The 23873-nt window shown below is 43.3% G+C and overlaps 1 protein-coding gene across 1 annotated transcript in view; it reads left to right on the top strand.

The window, feature by feature from the left end:
- LOC310792079 (uncharacterized protein) overlaps window positions 1-10223 on the top strand; it is a gene marked incomplete at its 5' end in the record, with an annotated part of 244501 nt that extends 234278 nt beyond the window's left edge. The window contains 9 exon segments of the mRNA XM_083653786.1: window positions 942-1060; window positions 1307-1474; window positions 1770-1910; window positions 2302-2510; window positions 2742-2871; window positions 3367-3471; window positions 5520-5730; window positions 7076-7185; window positions 7460-10223. Coding sequence (XP_083509912.1) covers window positions 942-1060; window positions 1307-1474; window positions 1770-1910; window positions 2302-2510; window positions 2742-2871; window positions 3367-3471; window positions 5520-5730; window positions 7076-7185; window positions 7460-7535 — 1269 coding nt within the window. The 3' untranslated portion in view covers window positions 7536-10223.
- Between the last annotated feature and the right edge of the window lie 13650 nt (window positions 10224-23873).

Raw genomic sequence — 23873 nt, 5'->3', positions numbered from 1 at the left:
TATATATATATATATATATATATATATATATATATGTGTGTGTGTGTGTGTGTGTAGAGAGAGAGAGGTTTATTAAAACATATACTGTATATATATTTTTAGTTAACAGAAAAAAGATTATCGATCAATTTAATGTTCCATGTAGCCTATGATTTTAAAGGCCTTGGTGAAAGTTGCTGAGCATTACTTCAAGATAAAGGTATTCATTCTGATATTGTTTTATATTTCAGTATTGATTCAAGTGTAATTGCTAGACTTAGATCATTATAGAGAGCCAAAGTGAAACGTCACTTCCTGCTTTCTCCCTGTACCAGCGCTGCGAAGAATTTGAATGGCGGTGGCACTGGACAGAGAATAAGGTTACTTTTTTGATCCCGTTTGAATTGTGCCACGGGGTGCCAACGCCAATTTTGTCAACGTAACTTTGCATGTCAAGAAAGTCGCAGTTTGTCACCAAACTGTTGCACTAGAGAACTTATAAATCAGAAAGACTACATGCACTGTCACCTACATAAGTGACGTCACTTTCTCTACCGGCAAAGCTGAAGACCGGCGACATGCCACAAGCTTCCACAAGCTATGTAGTTTTTATATGAAACTAACCCCTACGTTTCAGTTTGTTACAGCTAAAGTTCCCGTACCAGGCTTTGACCCGGAAGTCGAGCTAACGGTCTTAATCAACTTGCATTCAATTGATATCTTGTTTTATTTTTATAGGATAGTTTTGTTACTTTGTTTTCTTTCAAATTAGGTGAATGCCATTTGTCCTTATGTTTGTTTTGCTGCGTCTGTGGGTATATGCACGTTTCTTTTATTAATTTAATTGTCAAGCCCTACATTGTTTACATTGGTAAACAAAGTAATCATAATATTACTGTATATGGCATGCATATTTCATGTGAAAACAGAAACAATACTTGGCTTTGCTGTGCTGATTGCAGGCTGAGCATCAGAGGTATAGCCAGCAGATTGAGGAGAAAAACATCCAGATGGCTCAATCTGAAAGTCTCATCCAGCAGAAAGAAGACGAGCTAAAACAGCTGAAAGGCAATTTATCAAGGTGAGATATCGTATTCATAATCACACATTTTGGACCAAATTAAAGCTCAGTAAACAAAGCTGACTAATCCTGTGTGTTTAGATTACAATGTTTATCCTTTTCCATGACTGGGATATTGGCTCACTTTTGACATTCAAGCTGCAGGCCTACATATAATAATTGTATACAGTATCAAAATCACCTGGGCCTTCCTATATTTTTTAAATCTATCATGAACCGACCTGTGTATATCCTGTATGTGTGCAGGTCTGTGGAGGACCTTGCGGTGACTGAGCGGACCTGTCGGGAGTTGAGTGCGACTCTACGGAGAGTCACAGAGGACAAACAGAGCTTTGATAAGGAAAAAGCTGCTGAGCTGGATGACCTGTACCGCACCAAGATCAATTTGGAGGAGAGACTGATACAACTCATCGGGTATAAACTCCCTATTACGTCAGCTTTACTTGATCTGCTGGTGTTCACTTTGGTCACCACAGTCTAATAGGCTTTTCTTGCATTTAGTTGAGCTGCATTAATTGATTGAAATATGTGTGCGCTTTCCATGGCATTGTGTAGACACAATGCCCAGATGTGTTGCTACCACTTACTGTCTTTCTTTTAGTTTTCAAATGGCAATCGTACTACTAAACCACCCAGATGCTGTGATCTGTTAGTGTATCGTATGCGATTTTAATGGGGATATAAACATGCTCGACGGTGCCCTCTGCAGGGAGAAAGATGCACTGTGGCAAAAGACGGATGCCCTGGAGTTCGAGCAGAAACTACGGGACGAGGAGACGGAGCGAGACGTCAACCACTGTCTGGGCTGTCACAGTCAGTTCAGCTGGTGGCTCCGCAAGCACAACTGCAGGTCAGACACACACTTTGGCTGGACTTGGTGACTGGATACTGCTGACATCATCTGAAAATCATCTCTAGTGCACAGTGATGGTTGAATCTGAGGAAGCCGGGAAGGCAGTCAGTGTAATCTACCGTAACAAATATACAATATGATATGCAAATACACATATCACTATGGCAAGAAATAAATGAGCTAATTGTGCCGTCAGGGCAGCTGCCATTATGATTCAAACTAATCATTCCTTTGAATGTTATAAAAATGGTAGCATAATAGTGGGTTGACATTGGGGGAAAAAACTGGATCACAAATAGCACTGCACTGATTCCCACCATGAATAATCTGCATTCCACAACACTGAGCTGTTCTGAATCAAGCCAGCTCCTGTGATGTCTATCCCCAGGCTGTGTGGGCGCCCCTTCTGCTACTACTGCTGCAGCAACACCGTGAGCACACAGCAGGGCGGCAGCAGAGAGCGCTGCTGCAAGGACTGCTACACCCAACACAGTGCAGTGGTAGAGCGCCACCCGCAGGAGGAGATGGCTAACAACACATCAGACACACCCTTCAGCCCTTTGCCCCAGCCTGGCAGACCTATGCCCAGCATCGCAGGTACACGCACGCACACACACACACGCACACACACACACACACACACACACACACACACACACACACACACACACACACACACACACACACAATAATAACAACTCACATCGAGCACTAATTTGAGGTATGTGCACACACTTACTTTTCAACACATGGTGGGGTTTTTGTAATAGCTTCGACAAAACGGCAGCAAATACAATAATGAACAGGTAATGTATTTTCCAGGAGCAGGTGACAAGCAGGACGATGGTGTCTTTGACATCATCACAGAGGAAGAGGTGAGCGGAGTAGTGTACGACAGCGACTCTCTCTCCTTCAACACAGCCTCTCCTGGACACGGACAGCAGGGGGCAGCACAGCTGTAAGTATCTCACATTCAAGCTCACAGAGGGATAGAGACTTTTTTTTTAGATGCAGCCAGCTATAGAGGTTATAAACCACAACATGTAATACTAATACTAATACTGCCCACTGAAACAGATTTTCTATTTGCATAATGCTTACTTTACATAATGGCACCCTCCAAACAAACCGTTGAGGTCATTTAAATGTAATTCTGCAGGGCATCAGAATGAAAGGAGCACATATGCTCCAAAATGGCGGGGAAGGTGGGGGGGCGGGATTGGAGCATATGCAGCAGTGGAAAGAAATTCATGGGCATGATCTTTGAAAATGATTCAAAATGACTGCACCTACCGTGGAACTCATTTACTCTTACTTTAGTTTTCTAGGTAGAATTAATTCATTTTCAGGAGCGTATGCTTTTAATATAGTAGCACTGCAAAACCATGAATTAGCTCTTGTCTTTTCGCCATTGAAACTATTGTCAGTGAATGTTTTCTGTTGCTCCTTTTAGAACCAATAGTGCCAGTGCAGGTGACACCACCTCGGAGGACGCAGATGACCTCAGTGCCTCGGTGCAGGATGCTGAGATCTGCCTGCTCAAGGCTGGAGAACTCACGTGAGTTTGACCACCGCACAATTACATATACACATAACACCTAATAAGTCACATAATAAGTTGCAGGTTTTTGGTCTTCTAGGAGGTTTCACACTTCTGCTCAAACAGAAATGAAACTGATCTATGTTGGTCGAGGACAACTTACTTCTCCAAAAGTCTCTTGGTAAGTGACGAGTACGTGGCGAGGGTCACTACTCGTACAGAAGTGATTCCCAAAGTGTGGGCTGCCGAGGTACTGCAAGTGAGGTTGGTCTGCAAACATGCACGGGCAATCCAATGGCTGTAGCAGGCTCATTTTTAAAGCTAGAGTGAAGATACTGGTGTCATATGAAACTAGTAGACCAGGGGTGGCCAAACTACGGCCCGCGGGCCAACTGCGGCCCGTTTTTAAGTGGCCTGCCATGAATTTAGAAAAAAGAAGAAAAAAGCTAAAAACTTTTTACATTTTTCTGTTTTAAAGTTTAAACGGAAAACGAAAACGAAAAAATGAATTCCCCCCATTTCGTTTTTTCAATTTAAAACCATTGAAAATGGGTTATACTTGGGTACCCTGACCTGGTCTATTTATTTTTAAACATTTTTAATACTGAATGAATGTTTAATACTAATGTTATGTTAAATTATCTCTGTCTTAACCTGTTGGCACAGGAAAAGAACATTTGAAAACATACAGAAATACCCATTGTAATAGGTGAGCACATCAATAAACTATGTGTCATATATTTATTTAGGTAGAAATTAAATTTTTGATGGCACAAGGGTTTTCTGGTCCCAATTTTTTTGCCGCGAAAACTGCCGTGCTTAATATTGTTTGGCCCGCGACTCCTTATATTTTTCTGTATGTGGCCCACAACCAAAAAAGTTTGGCCACCCCTGTAAGTAGACCTAACGCATCCATAGGTGCCATGGTGCTTCCATTGGTACCATAGCATGGCATGCTAGCTTGTCAGGAAGGGGGCTCCATAAGGATCCAAACATAGGCTAAATTTTGGCGAGGGAAGAACTACTCTCAGCTCAATTTTCTGGTGTGACCGGTATAGCGTGCCACTCAGCTTCTGTTGAGCGCTGCTTCTGAATAGCGCCTTGTGTTGACGAGGGTTACAGTCATGTGCAGCAGGGTGGCATAGTGAGTAAGGACCAGGGCCGCTGCTGGCCATTTGGGTGCCCTAAGCGTAATTGTTTTGTGGTGCCCCCCCCCCCCCCCCCGCGCAAAACTTTCAATAACTGTCAAACGAAAGACTGCAAAATCATTAATTAGGAACGATAGTAGTGTATCTCACATTACATTACATGTGGCAGACAAACAATTGTTAGAATTACTGTACATGTCAGCAAACAAGCGATTGTTAAACTGTACATGCAAGCAGGGGCAGACTGGGATCATAATTCAGGCCGGGCATTAGATACCAAGCAGGCCAGGCCGATACGGGCCGACGTGCGTGCCGGCGTCCGAAGGGCGGCGTCGAAAAATTTGGGCTGTTTGAAGCCCAATTTGGGCCGTTTGAAGCCCAATTTGGGCCGTTTGAAGCCCGATTTGGGCCGGTTGAAGCCAGATTTGGGCCGGTTGAAGCCAGATTTGGGCCGTTTGAAGCCCAATTTGGGCCAAGTCCAATTTTACAATGAGATGCACCCACTTTAACCCTGAATAAAGTAATAAAACCACTAGTAAACCAGTAGGCGGCGCCTGGCCTGCTGTTCAGTGAGTGGCCTGACTGAGGGCACAATTTTTTTTTTTTTTTTTTTTTGGTGCCCTCAGTCACATGATGCCCTACGCAGTCTGCGTACTCTGCGTATAGGGTGCGGTGACCCTGGTAAGGATGGAGGTGACCTTTCAATGGGAGGAGCCAGTGTCAAGCCCCCGTGTCAGCAAGCATCTGTCCTGCTGAAGTGTCCTTGCGCACAACACTGACTCCCTGCCAGTAGCCGAACATGCTGTCTGACCTCCCAGCCAAAAGAGAGCTTCCCTGTGGGGCTCAATCAATTTCCACATTATCTTTTATCATTATTATGAACTTTCTTGTTTTCCTGGTTCATGCCCTCCGCTGTAGGCTCTCTAACCGCTTCACCTTGGAGGACATCTCCGGGTTCGGGGACAGCTTCCGAGAGCTCTTCATCAAGTCCAGCTGTTACAGCACTATCCCCATCACCATCGGCAGCCCTGGTCCCACCGTCACCTGGGTGTTCACCTCTGACCCCAAGAGCATCTCCTTCAGTGTGGTCTACAGGGAGAACGCAGACACTCCACTGGAGCAGGCGAAGGTGAGACACCGGCATAGCCTGAAATCAGGCTGAATTGTCGACTCCTTACACTCCATTTCCTTCTTCAGTCTTACGTTGCCTCCAATCTAACCCATATCCATGAGGGAAATCCCAGGGGGGAATTCGATTTTCCCTAACCAATCACTGAGACCAACATATTCCCCTGAATATAATCCTGTGGGGAGATTGCAAAAAAAAAAAAAAAAATCTCCCCTTTGAATAAATGCCTTCAAAGCAGAGTGATGTCCGGATTGCAAAGTAATTCGTACTTTTAATCGATTTAAAACAGCCTCGATAGCACGGCTTATCCTGTCTATTAGCAGTCGCCATTGTTGTTACAGCTGGACAACGGCGTTACTCCCGCCCGTTGTGCTGTTTATTGACACTGATTGGCTAATCGTTAACCCCCCCTCAGTGCTGTTGCATGTCATGATGACAGAGCAGAAGCAGCCAACTCAACCCAGTGGAGTGGGCGGATTGGAAAGTCGGGACCCAGGCAAACACCGGCACACAGATGCAAACACATACATGTGCACATACATATAAAGATATACACACATACAGATACAGATATACACACATACATACACACACAAACACGCACACAATGGATCTATACTAGAGAAAAGTCAATGGGAGCGGCAATCATAACAACAATAGACCAGTTTTTATAGCCTACATGCTTTTTTGTTTTTCTTTTTTTTGAGAAAGGTTTGAATGAAACCTGCAGTAGAACACAAAGTAAACTAAAAAAAGGATGGGGCGAACATCAATTCAAAATCATTGCATTGCCTAAAGACTAACCCAGTGGTTCTCAAATAGGGGTCCGGGGACCCCCAGGGGTCCTTGAGGGGGGTCCCCAGCCAAAAGGGGGGTCATTTATTTTCGCTATAATTCCATTCATAAGTAACACAATGACTATTTTGGTCATGGGTTTTATACACTTTCTGTAATAAAACATCTAAAAGCATCAGTCTTATTCTAATATGGGGGTCCGTGGGACAAAATCCTACCAAATGGGGGTCCGTGGTCTATTTTTTGTCAGTTTAGGGGTCCTTCATGTGAAAACATGTGAGAACCACTGGACTAACCCTACCGCGGGAAAAAAGGAGCGGGATGGGACGGGAGTCATTCTACCGGGAGTGGGACGGGATGGGATTCTTTTTTTTACCCTGTGTGTGTGTGTGTGTGTGTGTGTGTGTGTGAGTGAGTGAGATAGATGGGATTTTCTTTTTTCCCCTGGCCCGGGATGGGAATATTTCTGTGGGAGTGGGATGGGACGGGAGTGAAAAACCACTCCCGTGTCACCCTCTCTATACCTGTGTCTATCTATTGTTATCCCCAGGTCCTGATCCCGCTTACCCGTTGTAACTCCCACAAGGAGACGATCCAGGGAGAACTGAAAGTCAGAAACCCGGGAGAATACACGCTCATCTTTGACAACTCCTTCTCCAGGTCAGTCCCCCTGCGCTACAATTACATCTGTTTGTGTCGCACAACGGCTCTGTCCTTTTCTACAATAACCTCATTCACTTTTGAATTTGCCAAGCATGAGCTGCTGTCTGCTTCTTCTTTCTTTCTTTCTTTCTTTTTTTGCATCTGCCTTGATGCTCACAGAACTTGACAGGAGGCGGCAGTAGAAAATGATCTTGACAAGCGCAGCACAGATCAGCTCTGTATTCTAACCAACTTTTAATGATTTTTTTTTATTATCTTCCCTCTTAATCAGGTTCATCTCAAAGAAGGTGCTGTATCGTCTGAGCGTAGAGAAGCCTGTGGTCTATGATGGGAGTGACTGCCTGTGAACAAGAGGACAAGGGAAACGTGAGGTCTTATTTCTCCCATATCTCCCACAGTGTAGCTGTGTAAAAAGGTGTGCCTCTGTTAGATACTGACATGACGAAGTTGTAGGATTTACGGACTTATGCTGCTTGCTAAATGAGATGGAGTACTGCAGGACAGCAGCAGCGGGAGGTGTTTGAGTACCAACTTAAAGCTCACACGCGTGGAGGCTACTGGTGTACAGCACGCTAAAGGAAAGGTTATGGCATTTTGAAACATCTCCCACAGCTAGCTGCTTGCTCATGAGGGCTGTTACAACAGAGGAATTCTGATCCTGGGGAAGCTGAACAGAGAGTGAAGGAAAATAGCGGTATGTTGCACTACCTACTGTAAAAGCTTGACCATAAAAGTTTAAATGTAGCATTACAGTGTAAGGGTGTCAATTTATAAATAAAATAAAATAAAAAAGCCCCGATATTTAACTTTTTTCAACCTTATTATAACAGCTTTTAAATCATTTTGATGGTATACTGACTTCTAATAGGAACAATGGCACCTCTATAATTCGCACTCCGCGTTTCGTGCACCATGTAACTTTGAGGCTCCACCCCGGAGCATTTAAGTTGCTGCATGTAACTCCGTTTCCTGCTGCAGCTACTTCATATTAAAAGCTTTCCTCTGACAAACTAACGGGACGCTTTTATTGTGAAGAACGTATAGAAAGTGAAATGTGTGTATTGCTAGATAGCTTGATTAGCGGCACGATTAGCAACTACCGTAGTTTAACATTTGGATTGCAGTGCAGAGAGGTTAGCAAACTAGAGAGTACTAGCAGAAACTGTGTCTGTATTGTGTCCTGTATTTACCACTTCCGGCAGCAGAGGCCGCTGTTGCTCCTGCTCAGCAGATTCCTACATCTTGGGGCTTTAAGGTAGAGGTTTCTTGAATATTTGAACGTGAAGATATTTTTTTCTTTTCTGCACTGTCAATGCCTACAGATGTAGCCATTGTAGATGCCCTTCCACTGCATGCTTGTTGAACAACAGTATAGCTGCATTTTTGGAAAAAACTATAAGTTTTGTTCCATTTTCCCTCTTAGTTTCATGAAATGAGCAGGCTGTTTTAAAATGTGAATGCATTGCTTCATGCATGAAAAGTGATAGAGATAGGTTACACCGCCACAAAAGGATTACTTGGAGGGGAAACTGAAGTTGTTTCACTACTTCCTAAACTTGACCGTTAGACAACCTTCTCACATAACAAACAATTTGTGCTATTGTCAAATAATCCTTTCTTGGCGGCAACATGTACCGTAATCTGCATTTTATTGTTTGTGCTCATTTCAATAAACTTTTGAGACTGTTGCCTTTTCAGCTATTAGGTGTTGCAAAGACCAATCTTGCAATAAGCTGTTTTGGAGTTATGTTATTAAGGAGCTGTGTTACAGTAAACTAATTTGATCTGGCTGTATAACATTTAAGAAAGAATTGTCCTAACTGTTAATGCAGGATAAACGCAGTACTTCTGCAGAGGTTACCACTATGTGATTTGGTTGTGTTGTGTCCTTATACTGTAAAACATGTTGTAATTCAGTGCCGTTTGAGAAGAGGCCTCACTTGGCAGAATGGCTACTTCTACCATTTCTATGCATGTGAACACTAAGAATATGTCAATGTTTTCCCTACTTAACCTCCAAGGGGTCAAAAGAGGGAACACTTATCAAAATGTAAGTTTCAGTGCTTTAAATATTTATAGATACACGTAGAGGAGTTCCTCCTTTGAGCTTAACACGAGTCATCACTTCTGTTTTGAAAGTGCATGAAATGTAGCGACATGATCTTCTACTTTCAGGATATTCAGATGAACTCGTTAACATCCACCGCATTTGCAGTTTGCAATCTAAATCAATACAAATTATTGGGAGTGTGTCATTGAAACATGCACACAGCCTCTAGCAGTGTGTTCAATTGAGAATGTTCACGACATGTCAGCATACAGCCTTCAAAGAATGAAACTTGAAAATGCCACTTTTATACTTCAGATTGTCTTATATGGAGTTTCATCTGAAGGGTTGAAATGCTGAGATGTACTTTCCCCCACTCAACAAACCTCTGAGTGTCTTAGAACTGGTCCTTTTGATTATACTAACTTGATTATAGTGAAAGTCTTAACTGATATGACCCTTCTTTGCTGCTCAACATAGAATACCCAAATTCAATTCTTTTTTTAAAGCCATTTGTAACTGATATTTTGGGCATATAACTGACAAGAGGAAGAAACATAGGAAAATTACAAATGACACTTTTTTTTTTTACATTGCTAAATATGAAAGGTGTTATATTGCCAAAAATAATAGAAAAGGTACTTTTTTGTTTTACTGTTCTATAAATGGTACAGTAGATTCTATTTAAAGGCATTGTAACGGGACTGCTGTATACGATGCACTTTTGAAAAGAAAGGGCTATTTTTAATGTGTATGCCATGAGCTTTTGTGCCATTTGATGAATGGTTTTTCTTTTTCTTTGTATCAGTTTGCCAGTGAGTGTGATTGTAGAAGACAGTTTACTGCTGGATTTGGCAGAGGGGAACTCGAAACTCTCCCCTCTCTCTGTAAATGATTGTCTAAATTGTCAGATAGAAATACGATTTAAATACTAAAGATTTGTAATAAACTGGATTTAAAAATATGAGCAAATAAATAAGGATGCTGTGATAAATTCTGGTGATTGTTGGTCAATTAATATCCAATGTATCATAGTGTGATTGCAGTTAATAATGACAAATATAACAATCATTTCAGGTGCTGGTATTCATTTGGAATGAAGCGGGCTTTGCACGTTGTGAGTGTGTAGGTGCGTGCAGCTTGCTTGTACACACTCTTGTTGTCCATGTAAGCTACTCAATGTTTGTGTTTGTATGTGATTCCCTGCACATTGATGTGTGTGTGTGTGTGTGTGTGTGTGTGTGTGTGTGTGTGTGTGTGTGTGTGTGTGTGTGTGTGTGCGTGCGTGCGTGCGTGCGTGCGTGCGTGTGTGTGTGTGCGTGCTCACAAGTTTGCACATGTTGTTGCTGCGAAGGTGTCCGTCTGAGAGACAGTGTTTATGTCGCAGAGGCCATTCCGTTTCTCAAGGTTAATGATCTCATTGTAAATCATGTCACAGCCCCCTCTCCTGAGCCTCGCCCCTCCCTCCTCCTCCTCTCTTCTTCCTCCTCTCTCTCTCTCTTTCTCTCTCCCTGCCTGCACTGATCTATGATTTGCACTCATGGCAATGTGTGTGTGTGTGTGTGTGTGTGTGTGTGTGTGTGTGTGTGTGTGTTGGAGGCGGTTGTAGCTGATGATATGCGTGTGTGTATGCGGTATCTGTGTACTGAATGCCAATGCGGTGCAGAGATAGGGGTGGGAGTCACCATAGGCTCCACGATACGATATTATTACCATACTCGAGTCACGATACGATTATGTTATCACGATACCTAAGTCACGTATTGCGATAACATATAATTGCAATTTATTACCTTTTTTTCCAACTGCAAAATTATGTCCCCAAAGGAAAACTCATAGGTAGGACGTAGGTGTGAGAATCACCAGAGGTCCCACGATACAATATTGTCACAATAAAAATGCAAAAAAAATCAATACCTTACACTACAGAGCACTCATTTTGGGCTCTTGTTTTAGTACGAAAATACCCCCAAGAAAATTCACAGGCCCCCAAGGTGGAAATATGGAGGAAAATTTGGCATTCTAAATTGCGAGTGACATCACAAGATGAGTGACATCACAACAGGAGTATGTTCTGCTGGGGCTGACATCACAAGAGGGAGTTACATGAAATGGAACAGTGCCCCCTGCAGTTTACAAAAACGAGTCTAAATGCACCTATGTGTGATTTAACCCCCCCACCCCCAAATCCCATTGCTATATACCCCTCCCACATATGAATGCAATGTGGTCTCCAGCCTGCAGCCTGCTCTTTAAGCCTGGGATGATCTGAGATATTTTGGTCATTCACACAACCTTGCTGGGCCGCTGGAAGTCATTTTAAGCAGGGGGTGCTGGGAGGGAGGGACGTTTTTTTTTTTAATTTTTTGCCATATTTAGAGGAATATCTCATTTTAAATTAACATTAGGATACTGTTGTGATGTAATTATTCAGTATTTTCTCCTTTTCTCACTCATTCAGAGCAAAGAGGGAGATATATAGCATGATGATAATGCTCTATATCTCCCTATTTGCTCTGAATACACCAGTTAACATGACACAGACTTAACATGATAGAAATATTATCAGCAAACTTAATGACTAGACTAATTATTCTGATCTGAATGGCATATATCAAGAAACATTGACTCCTCTCTTTGCTGTATAGTGGGAGGTGCATTTTTGAGTAGGCTATTAAAATAGCATGTCAAGTTCACATTTCTTTATTGCCAGATTAAACAATTCGTATTGGTTGTTGGTTGGTTCAACACAACATGTGCGTGCATGCGCGCTTCTTCTTCTTACCTACAAGCATGTAACTTCCTTGATTGTTATTGTTGATAATTCTATTTAAATAGGCTACATTTTCATTTCCCGAAACATTCTTAAACAAGAAAGGAACAGTGCACTGCAAAATATTTTTAATTACATTTGTAAAAAAAAATATATATATTTTTTTTTTGGGGGGGGGGGGGCGCTGCAACCTTGTAGCAGAGTATCAACTTGATGTGTGTGTTCGTGTCATGATGGAACGAGTGGTGGTGGTGGTGGGGGGGGGGGGAGCACCCTCGAACTTGAGCCTTCCCACTCAAGTGACGTTCTTCAAATCTAGTCAATAGTCCCCCACACACACACACACACACACACACACACACACTTATGGATAATAGGATGAAGGGCAACTCTCAACCTCTCCCCTCCTCTTCAGACCTGGCTACTACGTGAATATCTGACAGCTGCTAGACAGGAATTGACTTCTGAAAGCTTTTGCAAAACAACTGGTCAACTTGCTGTCCCCAAAACAAAAGGGAAACATTTGTATTATCTGTGCCTGTCAGGCTCCTCCCACCCTTAGACATTTTACAATGTGCTTGCGGGGGCAGTGGCGCTGGAAGTACTTTTAGGTAGGGGGTGCTGCAAGGTCGCCGCCAAAAGAAAATTTGGCCACTTTGTCGCCCGATTACAGGAATATTAACATTAAGATTAGACTGTTGTGTCATTATTCAGTCACCTTTTCTCACTCACCTCCATGTCAGCACTTGCTCCCACTGCTGTGTTGGAATCCTCATTCTCTCTCCCACCCTTTTTGGACTTTTAGCCATATTTAGAGGAATATTTCATTTTAAATTAACATTAGGATTATACTGTTGCAACGGCGTTGGAAGCACGGTGCGGTGGGCGCTGCAGCACCCCCTGGTGGCAAGAGATGTAAAAAAAAAAAAAAAAATTTTTTTTTTTTTTTTTTTTTTTTTTACAGTGCACCTGAACGCAACATGCAAAATACCCGCTGAATAAGTGTCCAAATGTTCATGTAATTCTGGCCAATACTCCACTTCTGTTATAACATTTCAGTCTGGAAGATATAATCTTTATGACTACCTTAAAAGGCTAAATGAATAGCTTAGAAAATGAATAGCACCGGGGGCCCATGGTACTATTAATCCGGCCCTGGATATATCGGAGGAATAGCAGGTAGGCTATCACTGTCCCTGAGTCCTGAGGGTAAATTGAGTAATGCTGCAGAGAAGAGGAGAAGACACTGAATAATGACATCACAACAGTATAATCCTAATGTTAATTTAAAATTTAATATTCCTCTAAATATGGCTAAAAGTCCAAAAAGGGTGGGAGAGAGAATGAGGATTCCAACACAGCAGTGGGAGCAAGTGGTGACATGGAGGTGAGTGAGAAAAGGTGACTGAATAATGACACAACAGTCTAATCTTAATATTAATATTCCTCTAATCTGGCGACAAAGTGGCCAAATTTTTTGGCGCCCTGTGGGCGCCGTCAGCCGTCCCCCCCAATGTTGAATCGGTGACAGCACCCCCTACCTAAAAGTACTTCCAACGCCACTGTACTGTTGTGATGTCATTATTCAGTGTCTTCTCTTCTCTGCAGCATTACTCAATTTACCCTCAGGAATCAGGGACAGTGATAGCCTACCTGCTATTCGTCCCATATATCCAGGGCCGGATTAATAGTACCATGGGCCCCCGGGGCTATTCATTTTCTAAGCTATTCATTTAGCCTTTTAGTCATAAAGATTATATCTTCCAGACTGAAATGTTATAACAGAAGTGGAGTATTGGCCAGAATTACATGAACATTTGGACACTTATTTAGCGGGTATTTTGCATCTTGCGTTCAGGTGCACTGTAAAAAAAAAAAAAAATGTTACATCACCAGAGGGTGCTGCAGCACCCAGCTTCCCGCGCCCTTGTGCGGGGGGGAATCGGAGAGTGCAATGTGTCGGCCATTTTGAATTTTGTCTGTGTAACCTGAAGTGTGGCATCAATCATTTGTGTAAAAAGGGCCTTTGTGTGTGGCATTTCTCTCAGAGTTCAATGCCAAACCACAGATGGAACTGTGTCTGCCAACAGCAGAAAGGGACAGACTGAAATAATTACAAATTAGATTAACAAAGAAGAAAAGTGAGACGTGAGCGTTTGGAGTGTCATAAGCAGCAAGGCACCAATGACTACTTTGCATACCGTTATTAACTCATTCACTGCCAACAACGTATGAACACGTTTTCAGAATCCAGCTGTTCCCTGCCAACAACGTGTTTACACGTTTTTGGCATCGATTTTTTTTTTTTGACGGTGGGTTGTGCATCTAAGCCTTTTACATCTCTTATATAATTATTGGAGCCACCGAACGTTTACAACCCATTCCACCGACCCACTAAGTGGCAACAGTGCTCCTGGCTAGAGAAAGGAAAGCATTTTTTTAACTTGTCAAGCCATTCTCAGCCCAGCCATTCTCCTTTTCGCGCTGATTGCTGGCGATGCGGGATTGCAAATTTACATAATAGATTCAGCCGATCTACTATGATCGGGTGATAGATTACAGTTGGAGGAACACACTTTGAAACACGCAGCATAAATATGACCAGAATCGCAAAAACTTCTCTCAACCAAAACTCCAAACGAGCGAGTCCTTCCCGACTTCCTCAAACAGCGGCCCAGACATGCAGGCACAGGAGAGCAGCAAAGCACTGACTGGTGACAAGCTTGTCCGCCCACGGAGGGCGGAGTTGAAGCAACTCGAGAGGGAGGGAGAGAGAGAGAGAGAGAGAGAGAGAGAGAGAGAGAGGGAGGGAGAGCGAGAGGGAGGGAGAGAGAGAGAGAGAGCGAGAGGGGGAGGGAGAGAGAGAGAGAGAGAGCCAAAAATGAATGGTTAAAGTGACAGTTCCATCCAATTTCACAAAAAGCCGTTTATCTCTGAATATTCTTTTTCACGCTAAAACCATGCTGTATTCAACTGCTAATGCTTACATAACTACTAACTCTACAAACTAACTCTTTTAGACAGAGAAAGTACACATTCTATTAGTACTTTTGAGATATTGTATGTTCACAAACTCCAAGCTGAAACGAATCCTCGGCTCTTATAAAATGAGCCATAATCCTCAAAAAACGGCTTGGCAGAAGCTACCTACAGCAAAAAAAAACGTCTGGCAGTCAATGTGTTAAAGTCCAAATTCAGAAAATAAATATTTTGCTTTTGTATGTTTTGGTTGTTTGGTTATAGACTATTTTTAAAGCCTAGAATCACCTTTTTATGCACGTCTGATCTTAGCCCTCAAGTAACACAGTTACAGTCTGTGTTGGGATTAACTAGTTACTATAATTTTACTACATTTTGCAGTAACTAGTAATCTAACAAATTACTTTTTATTTACCTGGTACTTACTGGTAGTACTTGCCTACCCAATAATATACTTTACTTTACTTTATTAGTTACCAGGTAAATACTTAGTAATTAGGGGGCTGTAAAAGGTATAGCGTTACTGGATGTGAAAATAAATAATATATAACTTCAGAGGAGTATATGGTTTCTGATCAAATTTTTAGTAGCTTGCCCCAACACTGGTTACAGTTACTGTGTTATTATGACGCATGCAAAACAGCTATAATTTCAGAATAACCCAGGTAAGCTTGTCTGATTATTAAACCCTGTGATGTCAGCTTGTCACCTCTGATATTAAACCAGTCACAGTTGCATAGAAACAGCTTCCACTTCTCTCCCATGAGTCCTGATGAAGCATCATCCATAATCGTCAGGTATTCTGTGCTAACATCAGTACATTTGTAACAGTGAGCGGTCTGGATGATTGTGATTCATTATAGTGAAACGCATAATTGCCTGTATCAGCCTATTGTTAGAGGCAGAGACTGCACAGAGGATCATCATTTCATTCCAGAGATGGGGACTTGGACTTGAGACTTGGACTTGACTTAAAAGGTCTGTTATGGTTCCGCGAAATCGGCGCCACCGATGGGTCCGTTGCAGCTGGCCAGCCTGTCGGCGCAGCTCAGCGGAGGGGGCGTGCACCTCCTCAAAAATGTGACTAGGCGGCGTTCACACAGACGTGAGTTCGAGTATGTACAGTCTCCCTGTCGCCGCCAGTCGGCGACAAGGCTCATAGTCTAGGCTTTTTGGGGACTTGTGCAAACTTGATTTTTATTTTATTTGTGTGTGTGCATTAACATTAAAGGCATGTCTACTAATGTCAACTCATCAATGCTGATACTGTATGCTAGGAGTGAGGACATGCTTTGAAGTCCTTAGTTTTAGCTATGCAGTGTTCTAAACAGACCGGATGGCATGATGGCAGATGATGGAACACTCATCCATAAGAGAGACTTGACTTGGACTTGTGACCAAAGACTTGAGACTTGACTCCCCAAGACTTGAGACAACTTGACTTGGACTCAAGCTCAAATACTTGAGACTTGACTTGGACTTGCAATAAGTGACTTGTGAGCATGTGTGTTTTCATTCATATATAATATCTCTCTCAATGGTTTAATTCCCTTTCATTACTCAGTTGCAAGATATCAGAGTTGCATGTGCAGACATTAACCAGGATCCATAGCTTTTAATCATTTGTAGCTAGTGTTTACCTGTTTGGATTAGGAGACAGATTTAGTCTGCCGCATTTGACAATACCGGAAAGTTTAGACTGTTTTAAAGTCACTTTAGTCTACTTTCCTTTGCTTGACGGCAACAAAATTGTCCTCATTCAGTGAACCCCATCCACACCCTCATCCAAACAGATTAAAACAAACTAAATAAAATTACAGTATTTGCAAATACTGTAATATTTTCTGCAGCTGAGTGTGTGTGTGTGTGTCTGTGACACCTAGCATAGGTTATACTGTAGCTGCCTGTGCAAATTACCCCGGGTGAAATCTCAAAAGCACCTCCACTAACACTCAAATTGAGAGCTCTCGTCTTCCCCCTCAGAACATCTTCACATCATCTACCTGTGTGACACTGTATTAGCATAACTGAATAAAGATGGGGCCAGAGAAGTTGGCAGGCTGTCGGTGTGCAGAGGGCACAGCGCTGTGTGTGAACCTGCCACTGTGTCCCTGAGTATGCATGCTTCTGTGTGTGTGTGTGTGTGTGTGTGTGTGTGTGTGTGTGTGTGTGTGTGTGCTGCATAGGCATGTGTGCACTCACAAGCACACGTGTGTGCGTCCATCTGTCCGCTCGTGTGTGCCCCCTCGGTGGTCTCTCTCTCTCTGTGTGTCTCTCTGTGTCTCTCCCCAGGCTCAGCAGCCCCCTAGTGGTGATGCCAGCCGTGTTTTGCCCCCCCTCTCTGACAGTTTGCTCCTGTCAAACACAGTTTCACGCTGACGCTTCTAGCTTGTGCTCCACCGGGACCCATCACAAACTGCAGGGCTGTCAGAGACTCAACACAACAACAGCTCGTTTCCTCCTTTGGACCTTTTTTTGTGGTCCTCTCTCAGGTCCTCAGAACGGGCCCTGGGGTGTGGCTACGCATGACAGTAAGCATGATGGGTCCGCATAAAGACTGGTTATGGAGCAGTGTTTTTAAAGCACCACAAGTTTCAGCCTAAAAGTCATTTCAGCGTAAACATGTGGGACTTTACCTTTGGAATTCTCTAAAAGGATACAGGAAGATGCTTGATTTTCTTTGGGGAGCGCCAAAAATGTCTCTATGCAGCAAAAACCCTGCTCTCTCTCTTTCTCTCTGTCTTTTTCCTTCTATCTCTGTCTCTCTCTCTTTCTGACTCCCTCTCTTTATCTGACTCACACTTGTTCAATATGAGCGATGTGGATATCTGTCCTGTAATCATCAGGGGAAACAGGACTACAGCGGTACATTACCGCCGGTAATACAAGCCTCATCTGTGCCACCGCTGTCAGCACTAAACACACCAAACCTCAGTCAACCCGTCTGTTATCTCACTTTGACTCTGAAGGATATGAAGCAAAGCAGTGTGGGAACCTGAACGAACGTACCCAGTTCCAGTTGTCACCGTTGAAGACACCTCCCCACCCCGTGGCTGTGTCTGTCCTGCACGAGCCACTGATGGAGGAATTATTACTGCAGCCGTTTCCAGACAATTCCCCCCTGTGGGCCGGAGCAGCAGCGGAACCAGAGAGTGGCACGGTGCGTCTACCATGACTATTCCCCACTGCTCTCTCAGATATCACTCAAGATGTATTTGTGATGTATCGGTCACCCCTGGCTCTCTGTGATCCATCATGTCCAGAGTGTTGTCTCTGTAGTTAACCAGCCTGCGGCGTCGCGGTCAGCCTTGCCGGCGTGGATAGGAGTGTTACTATGATGAATGTGTGCAGGAGGTACAGAGGGCCCGGGATATAGATCCAACAGCAAGATCATTAACTCACACAGGTTCACCAGGAGAGGAGAGATCAAGACAGACAGACAGACAGACAGACAGACAGACAGACAGACAGACAGACAAGCCTCCATGTCTGTATGTACAGCCCAGTTGCCAGAATAAAATGTACATTTCTGGAATCCACAGAACTGTAATATGATTATGAACGTTTCTGAAGCAAAATACGTTGCATATCGCGTTTCTACAGTATACGTCAGGGGTTCCCAACCTTTTTTTGGCTCGTAACCCGATTTTGACTCACAAAAATCTAGGGACCCTAGACATTCAAATATCGTCGATAATATCATCAGTGACATCGTCAGCAGTGATGCCACATGTATGCTTCTTTTTCCCCTCATAATTCTGACTTTAATCTCAAAATTCTAACTTTATTTTCAGAATTCCGCCTTTATTCTCAGAATCCTGATTTAAAGTTATAATCTCAAACATTTTCGTTAAAAAAGTGACTATCTGATAGTGAGCCCATTGACGGTTAGGATCTCACCTGCAATTACCACTCATCGCCATAGGTGTCACCCAAGAGAACAAAACTTTTAGAGATTTATCACTTTCACTTTAAACTCAGAACAAAAAAAAAAAAAAAAAAAAAGCAAGTGACCCTAATCATCTTAGTTTTAAATTGTGTGTGGTGTATTTATTTATTTATTTTTCGAAATTTCAGGCGACCCTATTTGAATTTCAGGCGACCCACTTAGGTTGGGAACCACTGGTATACTTGAATATTAATGTTATACGCCCTAGACTAGAGTCTAATGACGCATATCACATTCATGACGCCAAGGGAGTTAGCATCCCCGACTTACAAACGAGTGGTAGTTTGATTCCAAGTGAGGCACGTTGTGTTTTTAGTTTCCGTTTTAACCCAATAAACCCAACCTTAACCAAGTTGCTTTGTTGCCTAAACATAACCAACTTGTTTTACTTGCCTAAAACATAACCAAAGTTATTTGCGTTTAACGTAGGAAAAGCGGCAAGGTTTTCAAAATAACCGACATTTAGTTTCAAACGTACGTTGATATTGTAGGCCAACATAACCTGGTTTTCAGACATGTAAAATGCCAACGTTTTACTCTGGCGATTGGGTTGGTGTGTCTCTCGTGTGTGTGTGTGTGTGTGTGTGTGTGTGTGTGTGTGTGTGTGTGTGTGTGTGTGTGTGTGTGTGTGTGTGTGTGTGTGTGTGTGTGTGTGTGTGTGTGAGAGAGATTGCTATTTTTTTTGATAGATTTCCCTCATCCACCGACCCACTAGAAAGCTGTGGGGGAATCATAGTTGTTCACTCACTTGGTGAATCAAGAGAGTGGGCAAGATGGCGGCAGCAGCTAGGTCAGGGTGACCTCTTAAGACCAGTCCAGGTACAGCAGATGTAGCCTTCTGGCTAAGTCTGCCACATTTACATTCATGTTTATTAATGTGCATTGTCCCTGTTAAATAAACCTGCAACATCAAATTAAAGCTTTCTATCTAGTGGTAGATAGTGTAGTGGTAGCTTGATAGCCACTGTTTCCATGGCAACTCTGTAAGAACAACCTGTGCCAACATGTCAAAACATCAGAGATAATGTTATTTTTAAAGTATAAAGATAAGATGGTTTCTAAGGCCTGAGAAAAATATTGATAATCTCTCTCTATGTTGGACACACACATGCGCAGACATGGATGCACACACACACACACACACACACACACACACGCACACACACACACACACACACACACACACACACACACACACACACACACACACACACACACACACACACACACACAAATGGACACAGAAAGGGGCTCTAACTCAGGTACCAGCTGAAAGCGTATACCAGCTGTAATAAAGTTATTCAGAAAAGAGAGAGAGACTGACTGACGGAAATTTAATATTTCCATATTTGAGAAGTTTGTCGACTGCTTTGCCAATATCATTTTAGTTTAAACATACATTTTCAAAAATAATAAAAACTTTATTAGAACTTAGAACTACTAACTAATCTACTAGTAACTAATCTAACTTAGAAGTTAGATTTAGAGTTGATTGGGGGAAAAAGCTTAAACATTTTCATTTATTTCGCCCCCTTCCTGACATGCTAGGTTAGCACGGTTGATCCCAATCGATTTCTTAGGTCTTCTAGTTTCATAGCTACGATACGCAGAATTTTCGTTTTTCTTGGTTCAAATCCATGGTGGGTCAAAACAAATGTGGGACGGGCCAAAGTTGGCTCGCAGGCCCCAAATTGGTCATCCATGGTATATACCAATGGGTTTATACAAACGCAAGTTGAGTTGAAAATACGCACAGCTTTGCCAAGCAAGCGCATATTTAGTTTTTCTTTTCAGATGGTGTTGGTGAGGGCGTGTGAGTGGCTACCAGTGAGTGACCTGTGACCACGTGCGACCTGTGACCTGTAACTCACATGATGACCCAGGCAGAATGAATTAATTCAGCGGAAATCATTGTTTTATCGTCTTCTGACCGGAAAGCAGTGTTGGTGTGAGCCTGTTCAGAGTGTGTCTGAAAAGGGACAGTTTTACCCCCCCCCCTCTCTCTCTCTCTCTCTCCCCTCTCCCCTCTCTCTGTCTCTCTCTCTCTCTCTCTCCCCTCTCTCTCTCTCTCTCTCTCTCTCTCTCTCTCTCTCTCCGTCTCTCAGACCTGCTTCATTTGACACACATCATGGATGCACGATGTGTTTGATGGCTATTCACGCTGCCTTGTCCATTTCCTTTGATGAACATAGATGTTGAAGGATGGCTCCTTCGATGTCCGCCGGCGAATACAATGAGGGAGAGCAGGGCTCAAAGTAAGCCTTGTAGTCTGAACCCCCCCCCCCCCCCCCCCCCCCCTCCTCCCCCCGCCCTCTTTTAACACAGCTCTAAATGGCTGTACAGTCATTCCCACGTAATGCTGCGGGCTCTTGGCTGGACACACTCGCCAGCATGCGTTTCCATGGAGACGCAATTTGTTCGCGGGCCCCTGCAGCTTGTGTCATTGACTTCAATTAGTGCAGATGGCCGTCGAGCCTATAAGCACATACTTACACAGAGAGAGAGACAGCCTCAAAGGGCTGGAGAGGAGATCTGAGAGTGCAGGAGACATTGGTCAAGGACTACCAGGACTGCAAAAAGGCTACTTATACAGAGCCTCAAAGGGCTGGAGAGGAGATCTGAGAGTGCAGGAGACATTGGCCAAGGGCTACCAGGACTGCAAAAAGGCTACTTACACAGAGCCTCAAAGGGCTGGAGAGGAGATCTGAGAGTGCAGGAGACATTGGCCAATGACTACCAGGACTGCAAAAAGGCTTCATGGATGGCATTCATTGGTAGAGGGAGGGTGGATTTGTCTTTGGGCATTGGGTGGGGGATTGTAAAACAAGCCGTGGAGTCCAATAACGGTGTGGCCACTAGGGACTGATGACATCATCATCGATGAGATTGCAATTGCTCCCCTGGCCACTTTCTTTCATGCGGACATAGAACTGTATGACATCATCGGCGACCTCACCTGGCCACTTTCTTTTGTGGGGACATATAACTGTAGGCTATGACATCAGACGCCTCGGCCCCTAGTGGCCAGTCGTAAAGAAAACAAGTGTGAATTCACAATAGAGCTCAACAGGCGCGTTACGTTTCGTGACGTAATTTGCCCCCGGAAGTAAGTTCCCGCATTCCATTTTCTCCATAGACATTTCGATCAATCCAAATATAACGAGTTTTAAGGCTCGAACCAAGCCAACACGTGATCCAGAGAATCTTGAGTGATCATAAAACATTCAGTTTAAGCGAGAACAATAATATATATATATATTTTTTTATGTATGATTGTCAAATCAAATCATCGACACGCTATGGCCCGCCTCTCAACACTGTCGTCTCAGACAAGATTGTTTTCAGACTCTGAAACGTCTCCGACCCTCGGGCTACTTGCGTTCCGTTGGGTTCAGTTGGACTTTAACATGTCCTTGTAATCTGGTGATTTTGCTGGCTCGCTCAGTCAGAACTGCTACTTATCAAACCACTGCTAAAGAAGAGCAGACTGCTTATTACTCACGAACAGGTAAATGTCTAACCTGACATTGCCAGATGGGGGCGGTATTGTTTGTTTCTCTCGCAAATCTCGTGAGGGAATCCAGTTTGCTTGCAAGGTTAGCCCATATCTAACCTAACTCACCTCCATTTCCTATTGATTCAACTAATGTGAGCCATGCGTGACCCAAATCACGCATGGCATAAATTACTCATGAAAAAAACGTTTTCTATTTTGCTTCTCCTTCTGATGAAAAGCTTTGTGTTAAAATGTGAATTTTGCCTTAGCTCTATAAAAAATGAATTGATGGGGAGGTGCGCTAGCTTTCTCCCTCTCTGGTGGTTCAGCCTCTCTCTCTCTCTCTCTCTCTCTCTCTCTCCTCTCTCTCTCCCTTACAACATTTTATTTAGATAAAACTTGCCAGGTTTAGCTGTCAGCAGGAATAACAGATTTGACCTTGGATTAAAATTAAAGATTCAAAAAGGTATTTCTGCAACTTTAAGACAATTATCTCACTAGTCTACCTTCTCTGAAATCAAAAGCGACCACTGACTGTGTTCCAGGCATCATGTTCCACCAGAGTGATTTAAACAGATGTGGCGCCAACGGAAATCCAAAATGCTTGATAGTCATGTGATGCACGTAGCTATAGTGTGTGCGGGGGAATAGTTCCAGGAAGTACGTTTGATGGTTTGAATGCATAAAATAATGCTGATAATATACAATTTGATTGATGTGTGTCTATATTTCTCTATCATATGATTGTTCGATGTGTTATTATTACTACTGTAATGTGTTACTGTTGTGTCAGCTAGCCCTCCTTTCCCTGTTCTCTCCATATAGTCTCTCATACTCCCCCTGCTATCCCTCCCCACCTCCTCCCGTTCCCGAATCCCCCTTGGCATCCATTCTATTTTAAAGCATGGCACCCATTCTCTTTCTTTCCCCCTTCCCCTGCTCCTTTCCCCACCTCTCCTTCTCCGTTCTGTCCTCCCCCACATTTCCTATTCTCTCCCCACCTCCTCCCTCTCCCTGCTGTCTCCTCCCCCACATCCCCCCACTCTCTCTCCCCCCTCCCCTCTCCTGCTCTCTCCTCTTTCCCCCTTCCCCTGCTCCTTCCCCACCTCCTATACTCCCCAACATTTCCCATTCCCTCCCCACCTCATCACTCTCTCACATCCCCCCTGCTCTCCCTCCCTTCCCCTGCTCTCTCCTCCGCTCTAGCCTATATTTCTATATTTTCCATATTTCTCTATCAATTGTTCAATGTGTAATCATTATTCTGTAATTTGCTACTGTTGTGTCAGATAGAATTAGCTAGACATATTTTCTGTGAAGCCCTCTGGGACATGCTTGTGAATTAGGGCTATACAAATAAACTTGACTTGACTTGACTTGATTCTTTAAACATCTAACCTTTTCAAAGTGCATCACAAACGGTCTTTTCTGCTGCAACTCT

This window comes from Poromitra crassiceps (assembly GCF_964638095.1).
Source record: "Poromitra crassiceps genome assembly, chromosome: 17".
Taxonomy (NCBI): Eukaryota; Metazoa; Chordata; class Actinopteri; order Beryciformes; family Melamphaidae; genus Poromitra; species Poromitra crassiceps.
Note: the sequence above shows the minus strand (reverse complement) of the source record. Positions and strands in the feature narration are given on the sequence as shown.